At 42.8% G+C, this 20,435-nt stretch overlaps 2 protein-coding genes across 2 annotated transcripts; one reads left to right on the forward strand and one right to left on the reverse strand.

Annotated features, from left to right (window-relative positions):
* The first annotated feature begins 796 nt into the window (after positions 1-796).
* Positions 797-8,940, forward strand: TRAPPC6B (trafficking protein particle complex subunit 6B). The gene is made up of 6 exons (XM_079985729.1): positions 797-1,099; positions 3,084-3,151; positions 3,861-3,978; positions 4,910-4,993; positions 6,551-6,644; positions 8,634-8,940. Exons 1-6 carry the CDS (start codon positions 1,004-1,006, stop codon positions 8,663-8,665), a joined length of 492 nt encoding a protein of 163 aa, XP_079841855.1. The 5' UTR covers positions 797-1,003; the 3' UTR covers positions 8,666-8,940.
* A 3,847-nt stretch (positions 8,941-12,787) lies between these two features.
* Positions 12,788-19,663, reverse strand: GEMIN2 (gem nuclear organelle associated protein 2). Its single transcript, XM_079995909.1, has 10 exons — positions 19,499-19,663; positions 18,174-18,258; positions 17,764-17,853; positions 17,354-17,413; positions 16,975-17,088; positions 16,499-16,543; positions 15,318-15,386; positions 14,851-14,961; positions 14,380-14,438; positions 12,788-13,250 (listed from the first exon to the last, which is right to left on the reverse strand). Exons 1-10 carry the CDS (start codon positions 19,618-19,620, stop codon positions 13,211-13,213), a joined length of 795 nt encoding a protein of 264 aa, XP_079852035.1. The 5' UTR covers positions 19,621-19,663; the 3' UTR covers positions 12,788-13,210.
* Between the last annotated feature and the right edge of the window lie 772 nt (positions 19,664-20,435).

A 20,435-nucleotide genomic window follows, 5' to 3' on the forward strand; every position in this document is an offset into this window, starting at 1 on the left:
AGTAGGTTGAAGGTGGAAAGGCTGAATTTGAACTAAGTTAATGTACTGCAGAGGCTGTCTGGGATTAATTCCCAGCAGTCCCACTTTGACCCACTATGCTCTCTACACCCACCGATTTAGGCGGTTCGAATCCCTGCGGCAGGGTGCGCTCCCGCTGCTCGGTCCCAGCGCCTGCCAACCTAGCAGTTCGAAAGCACCTCCGGGTGCAAGTAGATAAATAGGGACCGCTTACCAGCGGGAAGGTAAACGGCGTTTCCGTGTGCGGCTCTGGCTCTGGCTCTGGCCAGAGCAGCGATGTCACGCTGGCCACGTGACCCGGAAGTGTCTCCGGACAGCGCTGGCCCCTGGCCTCTGGCCTCTTAAGTGAGATGGGCGCACAACCCCAGAGTCTGTCAAGACTGGCCCGTATGGGCAGGGTTACCTTTACCTCTACCTTTAAAATCACAGTAATCCTAGCGGTGTTCTGTTAAGAGGCCAGAAGAAGAGTTTCCCTTTCTCTTTTCCTTCTGGTGTGGTGTTTTTAGACATATTTTAAGTTATTGGAATTTTCAAGTTAAGTCTGCTGCAACTGGTTTTCTTATTGCCAGTGCCTATCCTGAACGTATGGGATTTGTGACCATTATGCTCATTTGCCTTCAGTAGCAGTAAAGCTCTGCTGAATGAAATACAATTGCCTCTGGTCTATTTTGGGGGAATGCTGCAACGTGTTGTAAGTTTTTACACTGCTAGCTGTACGTTGGAATCTGGATCAATACTGAGTAGAACTCCATGACATCTTCCAAAGGGACACGGAGAGCAGCATCCCAATGCCCGAGATCGCTCCCATCGGCGCCCGCAAACCACCGAGCGTCGAGGCGGGGACTCCCCGGAGCTCCGCCCCAGAAGCAGCTGCCGGTTGTTGCCTGGGCAGCTCCGCCTCTGGACTGAAGGAGGGACTCGGCTCGGCCCCGGCGAAGAGCGGGTGGGCCTGGTCCTCGTTCCCTTCTGCCGGGATCTTCCCGGCATGAACAAGGCGGAGATGGCGGACGAGGCGCTCTTCCTGCTGCTGCACAACGAGATGGTGTCCGGCCTGTACCGCGCCGCCGAGCAGGGCGATGGGGTGAGCGGGGGTTGCTCTCGCGGCTCCGGGGAGGCATCTCGGCGCTTCCCCGTCGGAGGGAAGGGAGAGAGGCGGAGCCCGGGGGACGGCGCAGCCGGCGCTGTGGCCCGAGGAGGGTCCCTTTTTTATATTCTTTATTTCTTTAACGAAGCTTCCCTAAATCCGGAATGCCTTCTCCTACCCAAAGCCTCATAATGGAGTCTCTGGTTTCGAAATCTCTTCCCCTCAAAGCGCTGCTCGCTCTCTCTGGGTGTCCGTGTGGTTGGTTGAGGGCCTGGCCAAGGGTTTCTGGCGTCTGAACAGATTAGCCCGTGTTCAGTGTCCAGGTTCGGGGCTGGTTATGGGCGAGTCCAGTGATGGACATGAACAGACTCCCCGAGAGAAATGTGATAAGCATCACATACAGTATGTACCAAGTAAACTAGGGATGATCTAAATTAAAAAACGTTTATTACATTCCCTCTGACCCACTAATACAGGGGTCAGCAAACTTTTTCAGCAGGGGGCCGGTCCACTGTCCCTCAGACCTTGTGGGGGGGGGCAGACTATATTTTGAAAACAAATAAATGAAGGAATTCCTATGCCCCACAAATAATCCACAGGGACGCAGGTGGCGCTGTGGGTTAAAGCCTCAGCGCCTAGGGCTTGCCGATCGAAAGGTCGGCGGTTCGAATCCCTGCGGCGGGGTGCGCTCCCGCTGCTCGGTCCCAGCGCCTGCCAACCTAGCAGTTCGAAAGCACCTCTGGGTGCAAGTAGATAAATAGGGACCGCTTACCAGCGGGAAGGTAAACGGCGTTTCCGTGTGCGGCTCTGGCTCTGGCTCTGGCTCTGGCCAGAGCAGCGATGTCACGCTGGCCACGTGACCCGGAAGTGTCTCCGGACAGCGCTGGCCCCTGGCCTCTTGAGTGAGATGGGCGCACAACCCCAGAGTCTGTCAAGACTGGCCCGTACGGGCAGGGGTACCTTTACCTTTACCTTTACAAATAATCCAGAGATGCATTTTAAATAAAAGGACACATTCTACTCATTTAAAAACACGCTGATTCCCGGATCATCCGCGGGCTGGATTTAGAAGGCAATTGGTCCGGATCCTGCCCCTGGGCCTTAGTTTGCCTACCAATGCACTAATACAATGGGTCCCCCCCCCCCCGCCGCCGCAACAGCATGCTTTGTGTTTGCATATAACTTTTTAAAATGTTTCAGAAATTCCTGCCATCTTTAGTGTAACGTGTCCTTAAATTTAAAAACAACATAGGCATTTTAAAATGGGCAGGATTAGGACGACACATTATCCATAATTCAGTTAGGACAGACTGTTTGCAATTAAATTAGTATGTTTAGTAAGCACTCCTGGAGTCAGAATTAAGAAGTGCATGAAGTGGGATGAACCCCTAACTCTACTGTCTTTTTTTATTCCACTTCAAGTATTTCAGATTATAAAATTACAAAGTGTCTCTCAAAGTGTATGTTTGTAGGACCCAGTTTATTTTTATGGTTGTAAGTTGTTTTAAATTGTTTTTCATATTGTGTTTTAATGCTTTAACCTGCCCTGAGACCTTAGAGTGAAGGGCGGGAAATAAATGCCTGACTGACTAGGGGTTTCTGTAAGAATTCCTGCTCTATGATTGCAGTCATGGTGTTGTTGTCTTTCACATGACGGTATATGTTTTGACTCCACAGAGTGGGAAGTGAAGGAAACAGGATGTTTGTGTTGCTGTGTTCCGTGAAGTGGGACTATTGTCCTTTGTTCTTTTTCTCTTTGCTGTCTGATGCTAGAGAGAGACAGAGCCATGTTGCAGTCCTCCGTGTGTGTTTATATGTAAATAAAGTAGATTAGCCAAAATGCTGAGTTGATTACAGGCAAGACAAAAGTGTGGAAGAAGAAAACTTAAAGTATAATTTTAAAAATAGATTTGCATAAGTTATTGCGGTTTGTGGGGTGTTCTTTGTATACACACAAGATTACCTTTATTATACCTTACAGGAAAATGGACGATGCATCTCAAAACTGGAAAATATGGGTTTTCGAGTAGGACAGGGATTAATAGAAAGGTGAGTGGCATGTTTAGCTTCTCTCTTGACCCATTATTTTCCTTCAGAGTTGCAAATATTCCAGCAGGTTTCCTGATGTCCTTATATCATGTGTAAATTCTGTGTATATCATAAGACACAGAAATTCCCTAAGGGATGTTGCTTTTAAAGATGCCCCACACAAACTTTAGTGGCTGCAACGTGATGGGAAAATCAAGGGAATTCAGTGGCGCTGCCTTGTACTAAGTGGAAGTGTTTTTCTGCTTGTGCAAGACCTTTCTTGTGCCAAGATTTGTAATAATTATTTGTAGTTGTAGTTTCATGTCATGGTGGGGTGGGGTGGAGGAATTTGTTTTATGGATTGACCACCTTTTTGTCTATATTGTTTCTGTTTATAACTTACATTGGGTGTTGGCTTTTAAATTTTTGGAAGTCACTTTGAAATTTTTGTGGGAAGCTAGCTCATAAATTGAATAAATCATTGGCATAATTAGAAACTAGAAATCTACCTTATGTCAGGTCAGATAACCTGTCCTTCTAGTCCAGTGTTGTGTACTCAGACTGGCAGTGACTTTTTGGGGCCTCAGGGTCATTCCCATCATTTTTTATTTAATCTGTTCTTCAGGGACTGAAACTGGCACCTTTTATTCTGCTAATGACTTATGCCCCCTCACCACATCGCGTGCATGCAACTAATTAAATGCCACTACTTTTAATTGCTTTCTCTTAGGTTTACAAAAGATACTGCCAGATTCAAAGATGAACTGGATATAATGAAGTTTATCTGCAAAGATTTTTGGACTACTGTATTCAAAAAGCAAATTGATAACCTCAGGACCAACCATCAGGTATTGTAGAAACTGAACTTGTAGAGTTGTCAGTCATGTTGCATATCAGTGCCAAGTGGGCGGAGAAGAAATTAGACATAATTGTACATTATTTACATTCAAATACGTTAATATAAATTTGGATTCTGTCTGGAATTAAAACAATTGGGATCTGGTATAGCTCAGCTCTGTCAGCACAACTGCACAACGAAGCATTTGCTTGGATTGTACTACAGATGGGGCTGTATGATTATAAATAAGGTCTTTGTATGTAGAAAGCAGTAAAAAGGTGAACAACCCTTATTGACACTCTAGTTTTCTTTCTGCATGCTGTTTTCTTATGTGAGAATATTCAAATAGTATTTTTCCACTTGCAGTTTGAAATAAGCAAGGGATGCATCACATTTTTTTCTGATTCTAATTAGGTTCTTATTTCAGAATAATTTTGTTAGGATCATATGCCAGCCACCTTATGCTGTAAAGAGAATTCCATAAGGGTAGAGTGTGCAGCTAAATAATACAGATTTATTCTATGGTGTTCCTTCAGTTTTGTTTTTGCTGTTTTTCTTGTTGTTAATATTGTACACTGTTTTAGGAAGATTTTATCTTGAAAGGCAGAATTTGAAAGGATGAATGAATAATTAACATGCATACGTAATAAAACAATCCAGCTAGTAACCATATTTGCACAGAAGTTAACTTCCTGGGGAGAAAGATGTCTGCCATTAATCTAGCCTTTCTTTCAAAGTGACTGGTTGCGATGATTGCAGTTTAATTGACCGGACTGCATTTGGTAGGAAAACAAAGTATACTGCATGTGTTTGCAGGTACTCTGTAACCAGCTTTTTCCATGTATATTACCTAGCGGGGTTACAACATTAATAAATGATTCTTGCATGAATAGCCAAGGAAAAGGCAGGATAGAACTATAACTGTTATTCATTTTTTGCAGGGCATTTATGTACTACAGGATAACAAGTTCCGTCTCCTGACTCAGATGTCTGCTGGAAAACAGTATTTGGAGCATGCTCCTAAGGCTTGTATAATTAACTATATCTTACGTAGTTCATAGGAGCACCTTCAAAACCAAATTTCTTCATGGAGTTGCAATACAGTGGTACCTCGGGATGCGAACGGGATCCATTCCAGAGCCCCGTTCACATCCTGAATAGAATGAAAGATGCACGTGCGCAGGTCACATTTTGCTGCTTCCGCACATGCACGTGACATCATTTTGACCATCTGCGCATGCATGAGCGGCAAAACCTGGAATTAATGTGCTCCGTTACTTCCGGGTCGCCGCGGAGCGCAACCCGAAAATACTTATCCTGAAGCATATTTATCCCGAGGTATGACTGTATATTCCTTACATGTATGGGGCAGGGGAGAGCAGCAGGAGTGGTCTTGCAATGGTGTTATCTTCTCCATATACTTGATGTTCACAGTTGTACTTTATACTGTCATATATTTATTCTGTGTTAATATGAACTTTTGCAAGTTTGACAGATAAACGTTGGAGGGGAAGCAAACTCTTTTATAGCAGTATTCTATCAGTTGATTGCATTCTAGCTGTCAGATCCACATGTGCACATGCTAGTATTAAAGAAGTATCCTCAAGAGATTATTTTTTTTTTTAACTTTGGGCCCTCTTTCTCCATTTCCTGCATGGAAGTGTCTTCAAGCTACATTATTACATGAGCACTGCTCCACAGCATTTGATATTTTCATTCACATATATTCATTCGAAATAAGATGGGTTTATGAAAAATTCCATATTCTCCCACCACGCTGACGAAGATCTACGAAACAGCAGTCAATATCCAGAATTTCTCAGTGTTGAACATTATATTTGCTGAATACACAAAGCTCCACAGCTTATCTTTCATCGTACAAAGTTTGGTGCCTCACTTCAAAAAGATTTTCAGAGACTTTGAGATTAACATTTCATTTTGAACTTGTTATTGTTTGAAGGAATTCTATAAAGTTTGTCTATTACGTATGTATATGGTCATCGTGTTGCCTAAACATTGTTGACGTTCTCTTTTGCAACACAGGGGTTTGTTTGGATACTTCAAGCTGCTCTCGACAGGGTTAACACTCTCCTTAAATAATGAAATTCATACCTTGGAGGGTTGAGCCTGTTGTTTTTTTTCACTGGAGGGAGAGCCAAAATTAACAAATTAATTTTGTTATTTATACCCCAGCCATCAGGCTGGGTTTCCCCAGCCACTCTGGGCGGCTTACAGCACACAAAAATATTGTAAAACATTAGATATTTCCTGATACAGGGTTGCCTTCAGATGCCTCCATGACATTTTGCCCTTTCCACCAGCTACAACTGGCGCGCCAGTTGCACGCCTTCCTAGACAAAGAGCCTGGCCACAGTTATCCATGTTCTGGGCAAACCCAGCCAGATGGGCGGGGTATAAATAATAATAAATAATTCCGGAGGTTATAATAATTTAAAAACAACGTTGAAAATTAAATTCCTCGGCACAAGTTTAAAGAGCTTTCAACAGTGTAATGCGAGAATTATATAAATGATCAGAATGTCGTTTTGTTTGACTTAATGTATGGGTCTTTCCCCCCACAGTATTTGGCATTTACTTGTGGATTAATTAGAGGTGCTTTATCCAACTTGGGAATAAAGAGCATTGTGACAGCCGAGGTTTCAACAATGCCTGCATGTAAGTACTCTTCTTCTTGGCAAAGTATGTGTGCAAATTGTCTCTTCCGCTTCATATAAAGTTGGTGAGACAAATGACCAATTTTAGCAAATATGAGGTGGTTGCACTTAAAATAGCTTGTTGTAGCCAAGCTTGGCCAATGATAATTTTGCAGTCTGAGGTGGAGGACACGATGGTACTTTCCATTGCTCCCAATTCATTCCAGGAATGCAGCTGGTACTGTTTTCCCCCCTGCTGGATCTGTGAGCAGCAGCCTATTGAATAGGGAGGGTAGGACACAGGGCAAACACAAACCCTGCCTTCCACACCTCACTGTTGCCCTCTGCCCACCAGCATCTGACTAATGATAAAGCCAGCCTTGGGTATAGGTTGCAAAAACGTATAGGGGACTTAAAGGTAAAGGTAAAGGGACTCCTGACCATTAGGTTCCAGTCGTGGCCGACTCTGGGGTTGCAGCGCTCATCTCGCTTTATTGGCTGAGGGAGGCGGCGTACAGCTTCTGGGTCATGTGGCCAGCATGACTAAGCCACTTCTGGCGAACCAGAGCAGCGCATGGAAATGGCATTTACCTTCCCGCTGGAGCGGTACCTATTTATCTACTTGCACTTTGATGTGCTTTTGAACGGCTAGGTTGGCAGGAGCAGGGACCGAGCAACGGGAGCTCATCCCGTCGCAGGGATTCAAACCGCTGACCTTTTGATCAGCAAGTCCTAGGCTCTGTGGTTTAACCCATAGCGCCACCAGCGTCCTGTTATAGGGGACTTAAGTAGGGGGAAATGTGTTGGGTGGTGGATTTCTTACGAATTTCTAGCTAGAGACCTGCATGCCTAACTGGATACAGACTTTGCTCTAGATTCATGGGCCTTTTCAAGCCCTAACACACAGAAGTCACACTAAATTGCTTGGTTTTTTCCTCTGTGTGTCAAGCCAAGCCGAGTGTGGCTGCAGTTCTGGAAATACAAGAGTTGCTGAAGAGAGGCATGCTAGAAGAGGCCTTGGATCCATCTGATCCCAAGCCATCTCATTCTTCCAACAAGGGAGAAATATTATCCAAATTATGGTGGAGTTATTTTACCTCACGTTGATTTTTTTGAAGAAGCAAAATGGAGGAAAGACCCTGGCCAGCATGAGCCCAGCAAGACTTTAGGAAGTAGCAGTACTGCAGGATTTCTCTGTAAGACTGTAATTCTAAATCCACTTACAGGGGAGCAAACCCCATTGAACGCAGTGGGATTTACTTCTGAGGAAACATGCATAGAATTTTGGCGTTGTATCTTCAAACATGTCTGAAATAAATGGTGGTAGTAACTTGTAACTAGCTACTCAACCGGAGGCCCAGGGTGAAACATGGATTTCAGTTCTGTACCTACTTAAGCGGGAGTAAGGCTTACAGAACTGAATAGGACATCTGAGTAGAAACCTGATTGCACTGTTAAACGGTAATTGGTTTTTTAAAATATGTCCAAACTACCTCCTAATACAGAAAGTCTGAGAGATTTTTGTTAAATCTAGCTAACAACCAGGGTAGCGAACTGGATCCAGCCAGTGGGCTGAATCTTGATTTTCGCCGCAAACCTACGGTCAACCTTCGGCAGGTTGGCAGATGGTTACCCGCCTGTCAGTCACCTGATGTCACCATGACATCAGATGGAGCATTTTGCTTTGCCTGCATGGTTTGAAGTCAAACCATACAGGTGAAGGAAGTATTTCCTTGATAGTACTGCTCAGCTGCTCTGCACTTACAGCTAGCTCTGTTTTTGGATTGGCTGCATTGGTGCTGACAGGAAGCTGCGCTTGTCAAAGAACAATTGGGAGCACACAATTGTGACACCCCCCCCCATGCTTAATTTGTCTTGTGGACCAGAGGTTCCACACCCTTGACTTATTCGAGGATATAATAAAGTACATGTAACCATACCACTTTTAACTACACGAAGAGTTGTTTCTCCTTGGTAAGATGGATGTTATAATAACTTTCTTTCTTTACAGGCAAATTTCAGGTGATGATACAGAAGATATAGCACATGTACAGAACCAGCTTCCTGCCTTGTAAAATGACAAATAAAATGTATATTTTATTTATATCCGTAGTTTATTGAAGCTGTCCTATATTGTATAAAATGCCATATAGTTTAAAACACAAATTTTCAAGTATGACCAATAGCCAGTGTCTGCTGTATATCTTGCTTTTTTTTTCTTTTTTGGTAGTCGCTAAGTTACTGTGTGTTTCAAGGAAGATGAAGCTTACAAGTTTGTAAAGATGGAATGGAAACCTTGATTAAATTTCAAGCTCTAATGTCTGGTTAGTTTTGCAGTACATTGATTTGTTGTTGTTGTTTAGTCGTTTAGTCGTGTCCGACTCTTCGTGACCCCATGGACCAGAGAACGCCAGGCACTCCTGTCCTCCACTGCCCCCCGCAGCTTGGTCAGACTCATGCTGGTAACCTCGAAAACACTATCCAACCATCTCGTCCTCTGTCGCCCCCTTCTCCTTGTGCCCTCCATCTTTCCCAGCATCAGGGTCTTCTCCAGGGAGTCTTCTCTTCTCATGAGGTGGCCAAAGTACTGGAGCCTCAGCTTCACAATCTGTCCTTCCAGTGAGCACTCAGGGCTGATTTCCTTCAGAATGGAGAGGTTTGATCTTCTTGCAGTCCATGGGACTCTCAAGAGTCTCCTCCAGCACCATAATTCAAAAGCATCAATTCTTCGGCGATCAGCCTTCTTTATGGTCCAGCTCTCACTTCCATACATCACTACTGGGAAAACCATAGCTTTAACTATACGGACCTTTGTTGGCAAGGTGATGTCTCTGCTTTTTAAGATGCTGTCTAGGCCTGTCATTGCCCTTCTCCCAAGAAGCAGGCGTCTTTTAATTTCGTGGCTGCTGTCACCATCTGCAGTGATCATGGAGCCCAAGAAAGTAAAATCTCTCACTGCCTCCACTTCTTCCCCTTCTATTTGCCAGGAGGTGATGGGACCAGTAGCCATGATCTTCGTTTTTTTGATGTTGAGCTTCAGACCATATTTTGCACTCTCCTCTTTCACCCTCAATAAAAGGTTCTTTAATTCCTCCTCACTTTCTGCCATCAAGGTTGTGTCATCTGCATATCTGAGGTTGTTGATATTTCTTCCGGCAATCTTAATTCCGCCTAGGGATTCATCCAGCCCAGCCTTTCGCATGATGAATTCTGCATATAAGTTAAATAAGCAGGGAGACAAAATGCAGCCTTGTCGTACTCCTTTCCCAATTTTGAACCAGTCAGTTGTTCCATATCCAGTTCTAACTGTAGCTTCTTGTCCCACATAGAGATTTCTCAGGAGACAGATGAGGTGATCAGGCACTCCCATTTCTTTAAGAACTTGCCATAGTTTGCCATGGTCGACACAGTCAAAGGCTTTTGCATAGTCAATGAAGCAGAAGTAAATGTCTTTCTGGAACTCTCTAGCTTTCTCCATAATCCAGCGCATGTTTGCAATTTGGTCTCTGGTTCCTCTGCCTCTTCTAAATCCAGCTTGCACTTCTGGGAGTTCTCGGTCCACATACTGCTTGAGCCTTCCTTGTAGAATTTTAAGCATAACCTTGCTAGCGTGAGAAATTAGCGCAATTGTGCGATAGTTGGAGCATTCTTTGGCACTGCCCTTCTTTGGGATTGGGATGTAGACTGATCTTCTCCAATCTTCTGGCCACTGCTGAGTTTTCCAAACTTGCTGGCATATTGAGTGTAGCACCTTAACAGCATCATCTTTTAAAATTTTAAATAGTTCAGCTGGAATACCATCACTTCCACTGGCCTTGTTATTTGCAGTGCTTTCTAAGGCCCATTTGACTTCACTCTCCAGGATGTCTGGCTCAAGGTCAGCAACCACACTACCTGGGGTATATGAGACATCCGTTTCTTTCTGGTATAATTCCTCTGTGTATTCTTGCCACCTCTTCTTGATGTCTTCTGCTTCTGTTAGGTCCTTTCCACTTTTGTCCTTTATTATGGAAATCTTTGTACGAAATGTTCCTTTCATATCTCCAATTTTCTTGAACAGATCTCTGGTTCTTCCCATTCTATTGCTTTCCTCTATTTCTTTGCATTGCTTGTTTAAGAAGGTCTTCTTGTCTCTCCTTGCTATTCTTTGGAAATCTGCATTCAATTTCCTGTATGTTTCACGATCTCCCTTGCATTTTGCTTGCCTTCTCTCCCCCGCTATTTGTAAGGCCTCATTGGACAGCCACTTTGCATTGATTTAGCAATGCAAAATTTGTTCCAAGCGTTGATCTAGAGGTGGGTTTGACAAGATCTATGCATATATAATGGGGCACCCAGCTATTATCTGAACTGGGGCTATAATGTCTAATTGAATAATTAGAATGATTAATTAGATGACAGACTTTTAAATTTGTTTTTAATGCAAATACTTCTAAAAACTGCAGATGACGAGGCCAATCTTTGAAAGGCATTCTTTTATATTTTTATAGGAGGGACTGCCTTTAAGATAACACACATGTTAAAACAGGCCTAAACTAAAAGCAAAAATTGCAACCAGACAAAATTAGTCATGGTTTAGTCCCATCAGATTCACTGGGACAAGTTAGCCATGCCTAACAAGTCCCATCAAGACTAAGCATGACTACCTTATGTCTGAAACTCTGAATCCAACCCTTTGCATGATCAAAACATTTTTTCCCCATCAGCAATTTTAAATTAATAGCTTAATGGGTGAACTCATGATTAAATGACTGAAATACCTTACAGTCAGGTTGTATCCCTCATTTAACCAGCTTCCCCCTTCACAGCTTTTGAGATACTAAAGAAATATTGTTGTATGGAACAGGGTTGAACCAGAAGATGGTCTTCAGGCTCCCTACCAGCTCTAGAATTCTATGGTTCTGACTTCATTGTGTGCCTGCAAACACATACATATATTATATATGCTATACTTGTTGGTTGGAATAAATTTAAGGTATTGAAAGTTTTAGATCCTAATTTCCAAGCTGGCTCACCGAACAAACAAATGACATGATCAAAATATGTAAGTGAACAGGCCAAAACCTAGAATAATTAGCTAAGTGAATTTAAATGCCTACCTAAACAAAAAGGGCTTAAGTCCAGATCCTGGCCTCTCTCATGTTGCCCCAAGTGTATCTTGGATTAAAGGTGCATTGAAACATGCAAGGGGAGCCGCCCCCCATGATCTCATGTGACCCACAACAGTAGTCCAGGTGGGAATGGATTATATTGAAAGGGTTCCATACTCCTCTTATGGCTTTAAAGGTGGTGATCAGCACTTGGAATTCAGCCTGGAAATGTATGTTCTCGAGGCCCAGCCCTGCTCAGTACTCTCCCTGCAACATTTTGCACAAGCTGAATTTCCAGATGCTTTCAAGGGCATGCCCAGGTAGAGCACATTACAGTACTTCAGTCTTGTGCTAAGTGAAGTATGTGGCACCATGTTGGTTACTGGTGATCTACAGTATGTCTTAGCTGTATGAGGAAAGGTCTTGGAGCACTTCTGAATGAGTTGCAGTAATTGCTTTCAAGGATAGAAAGGCATGAATAACAACAGCTAGGTATGAAGAGGAAGGCAAATTTCTAATGAACTTTCCACCAAATAAAATCTTGCTCAGCCTCTAACTTCATAGGCAGTGACTGGCACACATCAAGTTTGGAAAAAGAAAATACAAGTAGAATATATCTAAGCTAAATCTCTGCATAGAATATGATTTTTATTTTACTATTCCTAGTATAGAAGGGGGATTCTGCTTATGGGAAGCAGTGTTGGGGAATGATCAATGTCAGTTAACTTGCATCTACTAAAGCTGCTACATCCATTTTATGAACTAAATTTGGCTATTTTAAGAAGAAGAAGAGTTTGGATTTGATATCCCACTTTATCACTACCCAAAGGAGTCTCAAAGCGGCTAACAATCTCCTTTCCCTTCCTCCCCCACAACAAACACTCTGTGAGGTGAATGGAGCTGTGAGACTTCAGAGAAGTGTGACTGGCCCAAGGTCACCCAGCAGCTGCATGTGGAGGAGCGGAGACGCGAACCCAGTTCACCAGATTACGAGTCTACCGCTCTTAACCACACCACCACACTGGCTCCTAAAGCATTGCAAAGAGCCAATACCAATACACTCACAAATTAAAACTCTTTTGAATAACTTTATTTATAAAAACATAGTATTATAAAAACTTTATACTAGCCAGATTCAGTCCTGCAGGGTTTTCAATGACAGAATCAGTCTTGTTCCATGGTGTAGCCTGAATGAGGAGGAGTTTGGTATATGAACTGCAATGACACACTAGCTGCAGGCAAATGGGTCCTTCAGAAAGTGTTTTAGGCACTGTGTTGGTGACCTTTTCCAAGCTGAGTTTTCCAGCCACACTTGCTAAAAAGACATTCCAACTATTCATTTTCTACCGAATTCCCCCCCTACTCAGGGAGATCACACTGGAAGATGAGATATCTCTGCTGTTTATCACACTTGTCACAGAGGAGCTAGCTAATAACACTGGCTTGCATAGTGCCTTAGAAACAATGGCATCCAATGCTTTTATGCTTTCCAGACTTGTCAGGATGCTTCATCAGCCAGATCGTGCTGGTCAAAATACCTATTGGGGGAAAGAATCCATAAAAGTTATACAAGTCGCTAAGGAAAGCCTACATAAAAACTTAAAATGTCAGAGAAACACAACACATACACTTGGGTATCTCAAACTCCAACTGAACACTGATGTACTAAATGAATGCAAAAACTATACCAATTTCAGTTGTTTCTTCAAGAACAGAGGCCGGGGTGGTAGGTGGCTCAGCTTCTCTTAAGGTTAATAATCCTGTGCATTTGTAGCCCCTGCTGGCATGCAGCCCCACGAAAGATTACCTCCAAGGGAATGTGGGTCTCAACAAGGTTCCTTAGCTCTGATTTATAACAACAAGGAGGTTCCAAACAGGTTTTGCCTTGGTAGTGAATAAACTGCTTCAGGCTAAAACAACTTGAAAGAATCCTATAAAAGGTGACAGTTACTTAATTCTGTTGTGATATTCATTCCCTCTGCCCCTACTTTGCAATACACTTTTGATAAGCAATCGGAACCTATTGATCCCGGATGAAGAGGCATCCTCAAGCAATTCTGAGGAGAAGTGACGAGAGGGAGGGGGAAACCAGGAGCAGACTTACAGCCTTTATGAAAAACAGTATGTGGTTCTTGTGTTCAGGGCATATTACAGTGGTACCTCGGGTTAAGTACTTAATTCATTCTGGAGGTCCATTCTTAACATTAAACTGTTCTTAACCTGAAGCACCACTTTAGCTAATGGGGCCTTCCACTGCCACCGCTGCGCAATTTCTGTTCTCATCCTGAAGCAAAGTTCTTAACCCGAGGTAATATTTCTGGGTTAGCGGAGTCTGTAACCTGAAGCGTATGTAACCCGAGGTGCCACTGTATAAGCCATCCAGAAGCCTCATCACGCTGGATTATAGGGCTAGTGATGGCTGAACTTAGCCCCCTAAATCTCCATAGAGAAACTAAAACAGCCTACTGAAACAAAACTACAAGACTTAAAAATCCAAACCTTCTGTCAGACCACTGAGGATAACAGCTTTGAGTGACTCAAGATTACAATCCTTAAAGAGCCTTATACAGAATTACAATCCAGCTCATTCTCCTTTAGGGCTGCAAATCTCACCCAGTGGCTTGCAGCTTTGAACCTGCTCTTAATAGTTATGCAACTATGCCATACCTGCCAACCAAACAAATTAACAAGTTCAGAGCAGACACTTTTTCATCATTCTTGTTTTCCTGCAACAGAAGAAAAATGAAGTTAATGTAGTATGTTACAGCAAATGTCAACAATCCCAAACAGATTTGTGACTCAAAACACACTGCACTGAATGTGACAGTAATTTCTTATGTTACCAGCATTTGCTGTTATGCTTCTGAAAACAGGTGATTCACTAAATTCAGGTATTCACTAAATTAATTAAGAACTGTCAGCATTTTGAACACTCACTGTACCATCTAGTACCCCAAATTCTCTTTTCTGCCACACTTTGAATTGTCATTTTCAGAATATATAAAGAAACAAAACGTAAAAAAACCCACATTTCATACAACCCAGATGGTTACAGGAAAAGGAAAGAATGAGCAATTAGCATAGATAATAAATTCCACTATTACTTTTCTGCCACAATAATTTGTTGATTCAGCTTACTTCTAAGACTCTCACTTCAGAGCATCGTCTGGCCAACTGCCGAATGAGGGAGTGAGCCTCTGGCAACAATGGTTTTTCAAGACAGGCCAATAGCGCATAAAGCCATCTGCCCTAGAGAAATTCAACAAAAGTGGCAACAAGAATTTAACACTTAAGTAAAATAGTTATTGCCCGTTTTATCAAAATACACCTTGATCTAAGGATTACCACTGTGAAAGATCCATAGCAACCCAGTCACCATAAAATAGATACATGTGGTTTTCTCAAGCCAAATTTAGCTTTCAGGAGCTTCCTGCAGCCAATCAAAAGCTACGTTTTGGTTTCCGAACGTTTTGGAAGTCGAACGGACTTCTGGAACGGATTCCGTTAGACTTCCAAGGTACAACTGTACTATTTTTCTTTAGCCTAACTTCTCAGATTGCCTTCTTTGACTTCCAAAATGAAAAAAAAGAAAGAGTGCAAGTTACCAGTTCTGGAGTAAATTCCTTCTCTGCAAGCCAGTTTGTCAGGTACTCCAAGACGCTGGTTACTGTTGCCTTTTAAGAACAAGAGAAGCAGTTATGAAGAAGGGTTTTCTGCAGCTAGTGTTTCCATATAGCCCTTGCATTATTAGAAAAGATGTAATGGCTATATTAGATATTTTATACCACGTGCAGGGAATCTGTGGCCCTCCAAGTTGTGGGTGGATTCCAGCTCCAATAAGCGCCAGCTAGCATGGAGGGCCGCAGGTTCATTAACTGACTTACACAAATGCTAAGGATAATCAAGGAAGCAAATGGCTAAATGGACCACAATAAACCTGTTTTGAATACACATGCAAAGCCACCCTGTAGTGACAACACGTTTGTAACTTCTGCTGCTATGAAACAGTTGTTGTACAGCAGTGGTGGGGAACCTCTAGCCCAGGGTTTCCCAAACTTGGGTCTCCAGCTGTTTTTGGACTACAACTCCCATCATCCCTAGCTAGCAGGACCAGTGGTCAAGGATGATGGAAACTGTAGTCCAAAAAAGAGCTGGAAACCAAAGTTTGGAAAACCCTGTGTCTAGCCCACAGGCCTCATTAGGCCCACCAGCCTTCAGAGGTTGGTATTCTTCTTCTGCATCCAAAATAGGTGCTTCTTGAATTTGAAATAAGGTGCTTTCTCCCACCAACCTGCAGAGGGACTGAAAAAGGTGCCAAATTTAAAAAGGGCAGAACTCAAGTTTGGTCTGCAAAGAAAGTGTCTTCGTTTGCAGCCACGGCTTAAACTTTCGACCACCTGATATCATATGACATCAAGTGACTTGACAGGTGAGTGAGTGGCCCCATCACCGATCAAGGTGTCCTGCAGAAGGCTAGCCACTTCTGGATCTAGCCCTCTAGTGTAGATCCAATTCCCCATCCCTGCTGAACAGTCTTATCATAAACATTTATATTTCACTGGCATATCCAATTTGAAAATCAGGTTGCTGTCTGTGACAAATATTCCTACAAACTTTCATACAAATTTTTGTTAGATCATAACTAGCAAACTGTAGTTCAGAGCTGGATGCAACTTTCCACAAGCAATATGTACAATGGTAGGATGTCTATGAGTAAGTGAACAGTACAAATCTAAAGAATTCACTGGTTTCAGCCATATTTGTAGAGTGAAAGAAATAGAATTACCTGATTCATTCTGCTAACAATACTCAGCAATGGAGGAAAGCCAATCTAGAAGAGAAAAAAACAACTCCATTAGAATATATAGGATTTTTGTAGGATACAGATGTATTTGATGGAAATCAGAATTAGTTTAGCACACAAACAGCAGCACTTTGCTGCCAATGGGTGATAACAAACAGGACATCCCCTTCATTTGTGCCTCCTCTCCAAATCTGTTCCAGAGGGTCCCCAAAACCCCAGAGCAGATTTTGTAGGTTTAGGGCAAGGCTGTACAAAGGAGGAGAGGAAGGAGAAGTCACATTGCATCAGTGGAAGGTATCTCTGTGGTGGACAGTCAAAGTGGGTTATCGCCCTTTTTTAAAAAAATAAATAAATCTTTATTTAATGGGAGTGTCATATGCACATAAAAACATGCCTAGGAACTCTGAACAAGGATGTACAATAAATATTCAGCACTTTTGTCCAAAGTTAATACGCACTTGTACATAATCAATTCCTTGATCTTCATCTCTGGATACTTCAACAGCTGTGTCTAAATAGGACTTTTCACCTAGACAAAACCTTTTCCAGCCTTCTTCATCCTCTACTCTGGGCTAAAGAATGCAAAAAGGCAAATTACTTTTCTTATTTAAATGTTGTGGAGTGTTTTCCCCCCATTAGGTTAGAGAAAATTCTACCCTCAAAAAAGTCAATCCTGTATTTTTAGTTTGTAACACAGTCACCACCACAACAACAACACTTGGAATCATAATGTGACCCAAGAACAAAATTTTTAAAAAGGCATTCATTAGGGGTTGAATTGGAGTATTATGGAACAAACAGTTTGACAACACAGTTAATATGTTATATTCAACTTACGATTGTTACATTACTGTCCAAATGTTGTGACTTCCAATGATTCCTGTGCTTGTTCACACTCTGAAAGATTTATAATTAAAACCTAATGACTACAGCATTCATCAGTTAAAAAGACCTCAACAGAATTAAATCTTATTTCAAAAGGAAAAAGAGTGGCAGGCTGAATTTTGTTGTTTTTTTTTATAAGGACTATAACATTATACAAATCAACACAATGTGATCCTTTCTATTTTTAAAAAACTCTTGAAAGTTAGTTGATCTGAGAGTATGTTTAATACTGGGAGGCCAAATCTTCAGAATTCAAATCTTTGGGAGTTCTCTCAGGCTGACAAGATGATTCAGGGTGTTAGAATATACCAGGAAAAACAACATATTGGATCACTGGCTTGGTGTGTGTAATCATTACTTACCTGGCGAATGGCTGAAAAGTGTGCCACTTGTTGCTGTTGCCATTTCAGAGTTGGAGAATACCCTTCAGGGGCAGGTTGGCATCCTGAAAGCTAAGAAAGGAAAGAATGAATATGGCTTTGTTAAGAATTTAGCATAGTTACATTTTAAGGCAGGACCATGTTGTTGCAATTTCAAGTCCTGTTCTGCAAGAACACCAGCCACATGGCTGGTACAAGGTGTTCAATTTTGTGACTGGAAAACCCTCAAAAGCCTTGCCAGTTTACGTGGATGGTGTCTACTTTTGCAAAACAAACCCTGAAATTGCAATGGCATGGCACATTCTTAAAACAAGAGAACAATCAGACTCAAGTGCTTCCAACTTTATTATTTTATCTCAAGAAGTTTATGGATACAGTTCTTCAAAACTTACTGAAATATTCGCAGTCTGCTTCTTTTTCAATTTCTTGGGGTCTATCTGGGCCACAACAACATCAGGGCATTTTGCAGCTTCAATCCTACAAAACAAAAATGGGGTCTAAAATTTGGAGTGCCTTCTGATTTCCCTGTAAATTTACCATGTAAAACGAGGTTTTCTATATGCCACACACTGAAATACTTAAGGAAATTGTCACAATCTACCCCACCCTTTGCCCTCAACTGGGCTTCATTGAGAATCTTGATTGCCTTCTTCTCTTTTATATAATTTTGCCTCTTTGAGCTGTTTTATTTATTTTCAATGAGAATGTTTTATTTTTAGGCTGTTTTGATCAGTCAAAAGAACAGGCTGCGATATAAAACTTTTAATCCAGAACATAACATAGAAGGGCAGCAGAAACATTATCCATATGTGCTTCACAAGCTACAGCTGAAAACTGCATTTCTATTTAAAAGATAAGTGTTGTGTTTTTGTCTTATGTTACAATATTTGGCTAAGTATTCTTTGAATTTCTTCTTGTTGGCTGAACATTTTTGGGTTAACGCTCAATGTGCTTTACAAGTTAAATCTATGCAGTCAGAAGTAAGGCCCAATGCTTTCAACAGAGCTTACTCCCAGGTAACAACACTGCAGTCATGTCACACAGCTGATCACGAAAGTGAGCACTGATCTCCCCAAATTCCAACATGTGAACATCGCCCGTTATAGTCTGCCCCTGTGAGCTGATCCTAACTAACTGGGTATAGCAGTATGTACTGATACTCTTTGGTGTATGTGTGTGTGTGGGTGCACACGTGTGTGTGTGTGTGTGTGTATCAAAACAAAGAATCTGCCTGAATTTTTGGACTCTGTTTGTGCACGTGGCTATGGCGGCTGTCACGATGTGTTCCTGTACTTCAAAATTTAAGACGACAAAACTGTTTTGTTTCATAAGATGGGATGCGGGTGGGGAAGGGGAAGAGTGAAAAGGAAAAAGATAAGTGCTAAAAAATAAAAATAGTGGCCTACAGCCAGCCTCTGGGAAGTAAATGACCCGATCCCGACAGAACTGCACGCACATTTGGCCATCAAAAGAAGCACTTGCCCTATGCAAGCTCTATGCAAACTGCAAGCACGCTGGAAGCAGCAGCAGCAGCCGCCGCAGCCGCCGTGCCCAGGTGTGCCTGAGGGTCCACTTGTCAAGTGAGAAACATTATTGGCCTCTCTGTTCCCCCGAAGGGGCTGGCAGGCGATTCCAGCCCGCTCCCTCTGCCCCCCGGAGCAGCCCCGCTCCCCACCCCGACCTACCAAGACACCCGGCCAGGCCGCCGCCCACTTACTGGACCCGCTTTAAATATTCCTGGGGTGTTCTGGGGGGCACGGTGGGGTCGAAGTCCTCCGAGAGGTCGCAGTCTTGCACAGGCAGGAGCCGCGGCATCAACTCTTCCGCCGCCGACTCCATCTCTCAGCCTCCGGGGAGCCTTCTTTCGCCAGAGACCGCAAAGCGCATGCGCGGCAAACAGCGACGCTCGCGACGACCGAGGAGCGGACCTAGCGCGCACGCGCAAACCGCTGCTTCGAGAGTTCAGCGGGCAGGGGCAGAGGCGCATGCGCAGGGATTGAGTGGCCGCGTTCCACAAAAAGCAAACGTTCAAAAACATTACCAGTAAATTAAAAGAAACAAATTAGCAAACAGAATAAATTCAACATTGAAACAAAATATCCCAAGGTTTAAGTATTTAAATACAAAGGAAAACAAGAGATAACTGACAATAAAGTTTCTGGTTCTGGTCTTCCTGCACTCCAAGGAGCCTGGTTTAAATACAGTTCAGAAGGAAGCCAGGTTAGATGACATACAGCCTGGCTCCCATAGCCTTACTCCAGAGGAGGCTGCTAGCAAGAGAAGAGACATGTTGGGGAGCAATGATGCTCAATCTATTCCCCAGGCTCCTGGAAGTACTAACTTGCTGGTGCAGGTCTTATGGCCTGCCCTGAGCCCCCCTCCAAAATAAAAGATAAAATAAACTACAGAGCTTTCCCTTTATTCAAGCACAGAACGCACTTGATAGAAACAAGGGCATACAATTTATGCTTAAAATTCTCTACAGAAACCTTGCATTCAAGGCAACAGATGTCAAGCAGAAGACAGCAGTGATAGCTTGCAGTCACTATTTTTCATGTCAACATGTGGGATTGAAACGCTATGGAACATTGACCATGGACCTGAGATTTTATTTGTTTAATTGGGAGATAAAAAGGTAAAGGTAAAGGGACCCC

Source organism: Podarcis cretensis (genome assembly GCF_951804945.1).
Source record: "Podarcis cretensis genome assembly, chromosome: 1".
NCBI classification, from domain to species: domain Eukaryota; kingdom Metazoa; phylum Chordata; class Lepidosauria; order Squamata; family Lacertidae; genus Podarcis; species Podarcis cretensis.

Coding starts and splice junctions, on each gene's coding strand:
- TRAPPC6B (XM_079985729.1), top strand. CDS start 1,004: ATGAACAAGGCGGAGATGGCGGACGAGGCGCTCTTCCTGCTGCTGCAC. Junction 3,152..3,860: donor GGACAGGGATTAATAGAAAG/GTGAGTGGCATG, acceptor GCTTTCTCTTAG/GTTTACAAAAGATACTGCCA. Junction 3,979..4,909: donor ACCTCAGGACCAACCATCAG/GTATTGTAGAAA, acceptor CATTTTTTGCAG/GGCATTTATGTACTACAGGA.
- GEMIN2 (XM_079995909.1), bottom strand. CDS start 19,620: ATGGAGTCGGCGGCGGAAGAGTTGATGCCGCGGCTCCTGCCTGTGCAA. Junction 17,089..17,353: donor TGGACAGTAATGTAACAATC/GTAAGTTGAATA, acceptor TGCATTCTTTAG/CCCAGAGTAGAGGATGAAGA. Junction 13,251..14,379: donor TTAATTTGTTTGGTTGGCAG/GTATGGCATAGT, acceptor TTCCCCCAATAG/GTATTTTGACCAGCACGATC.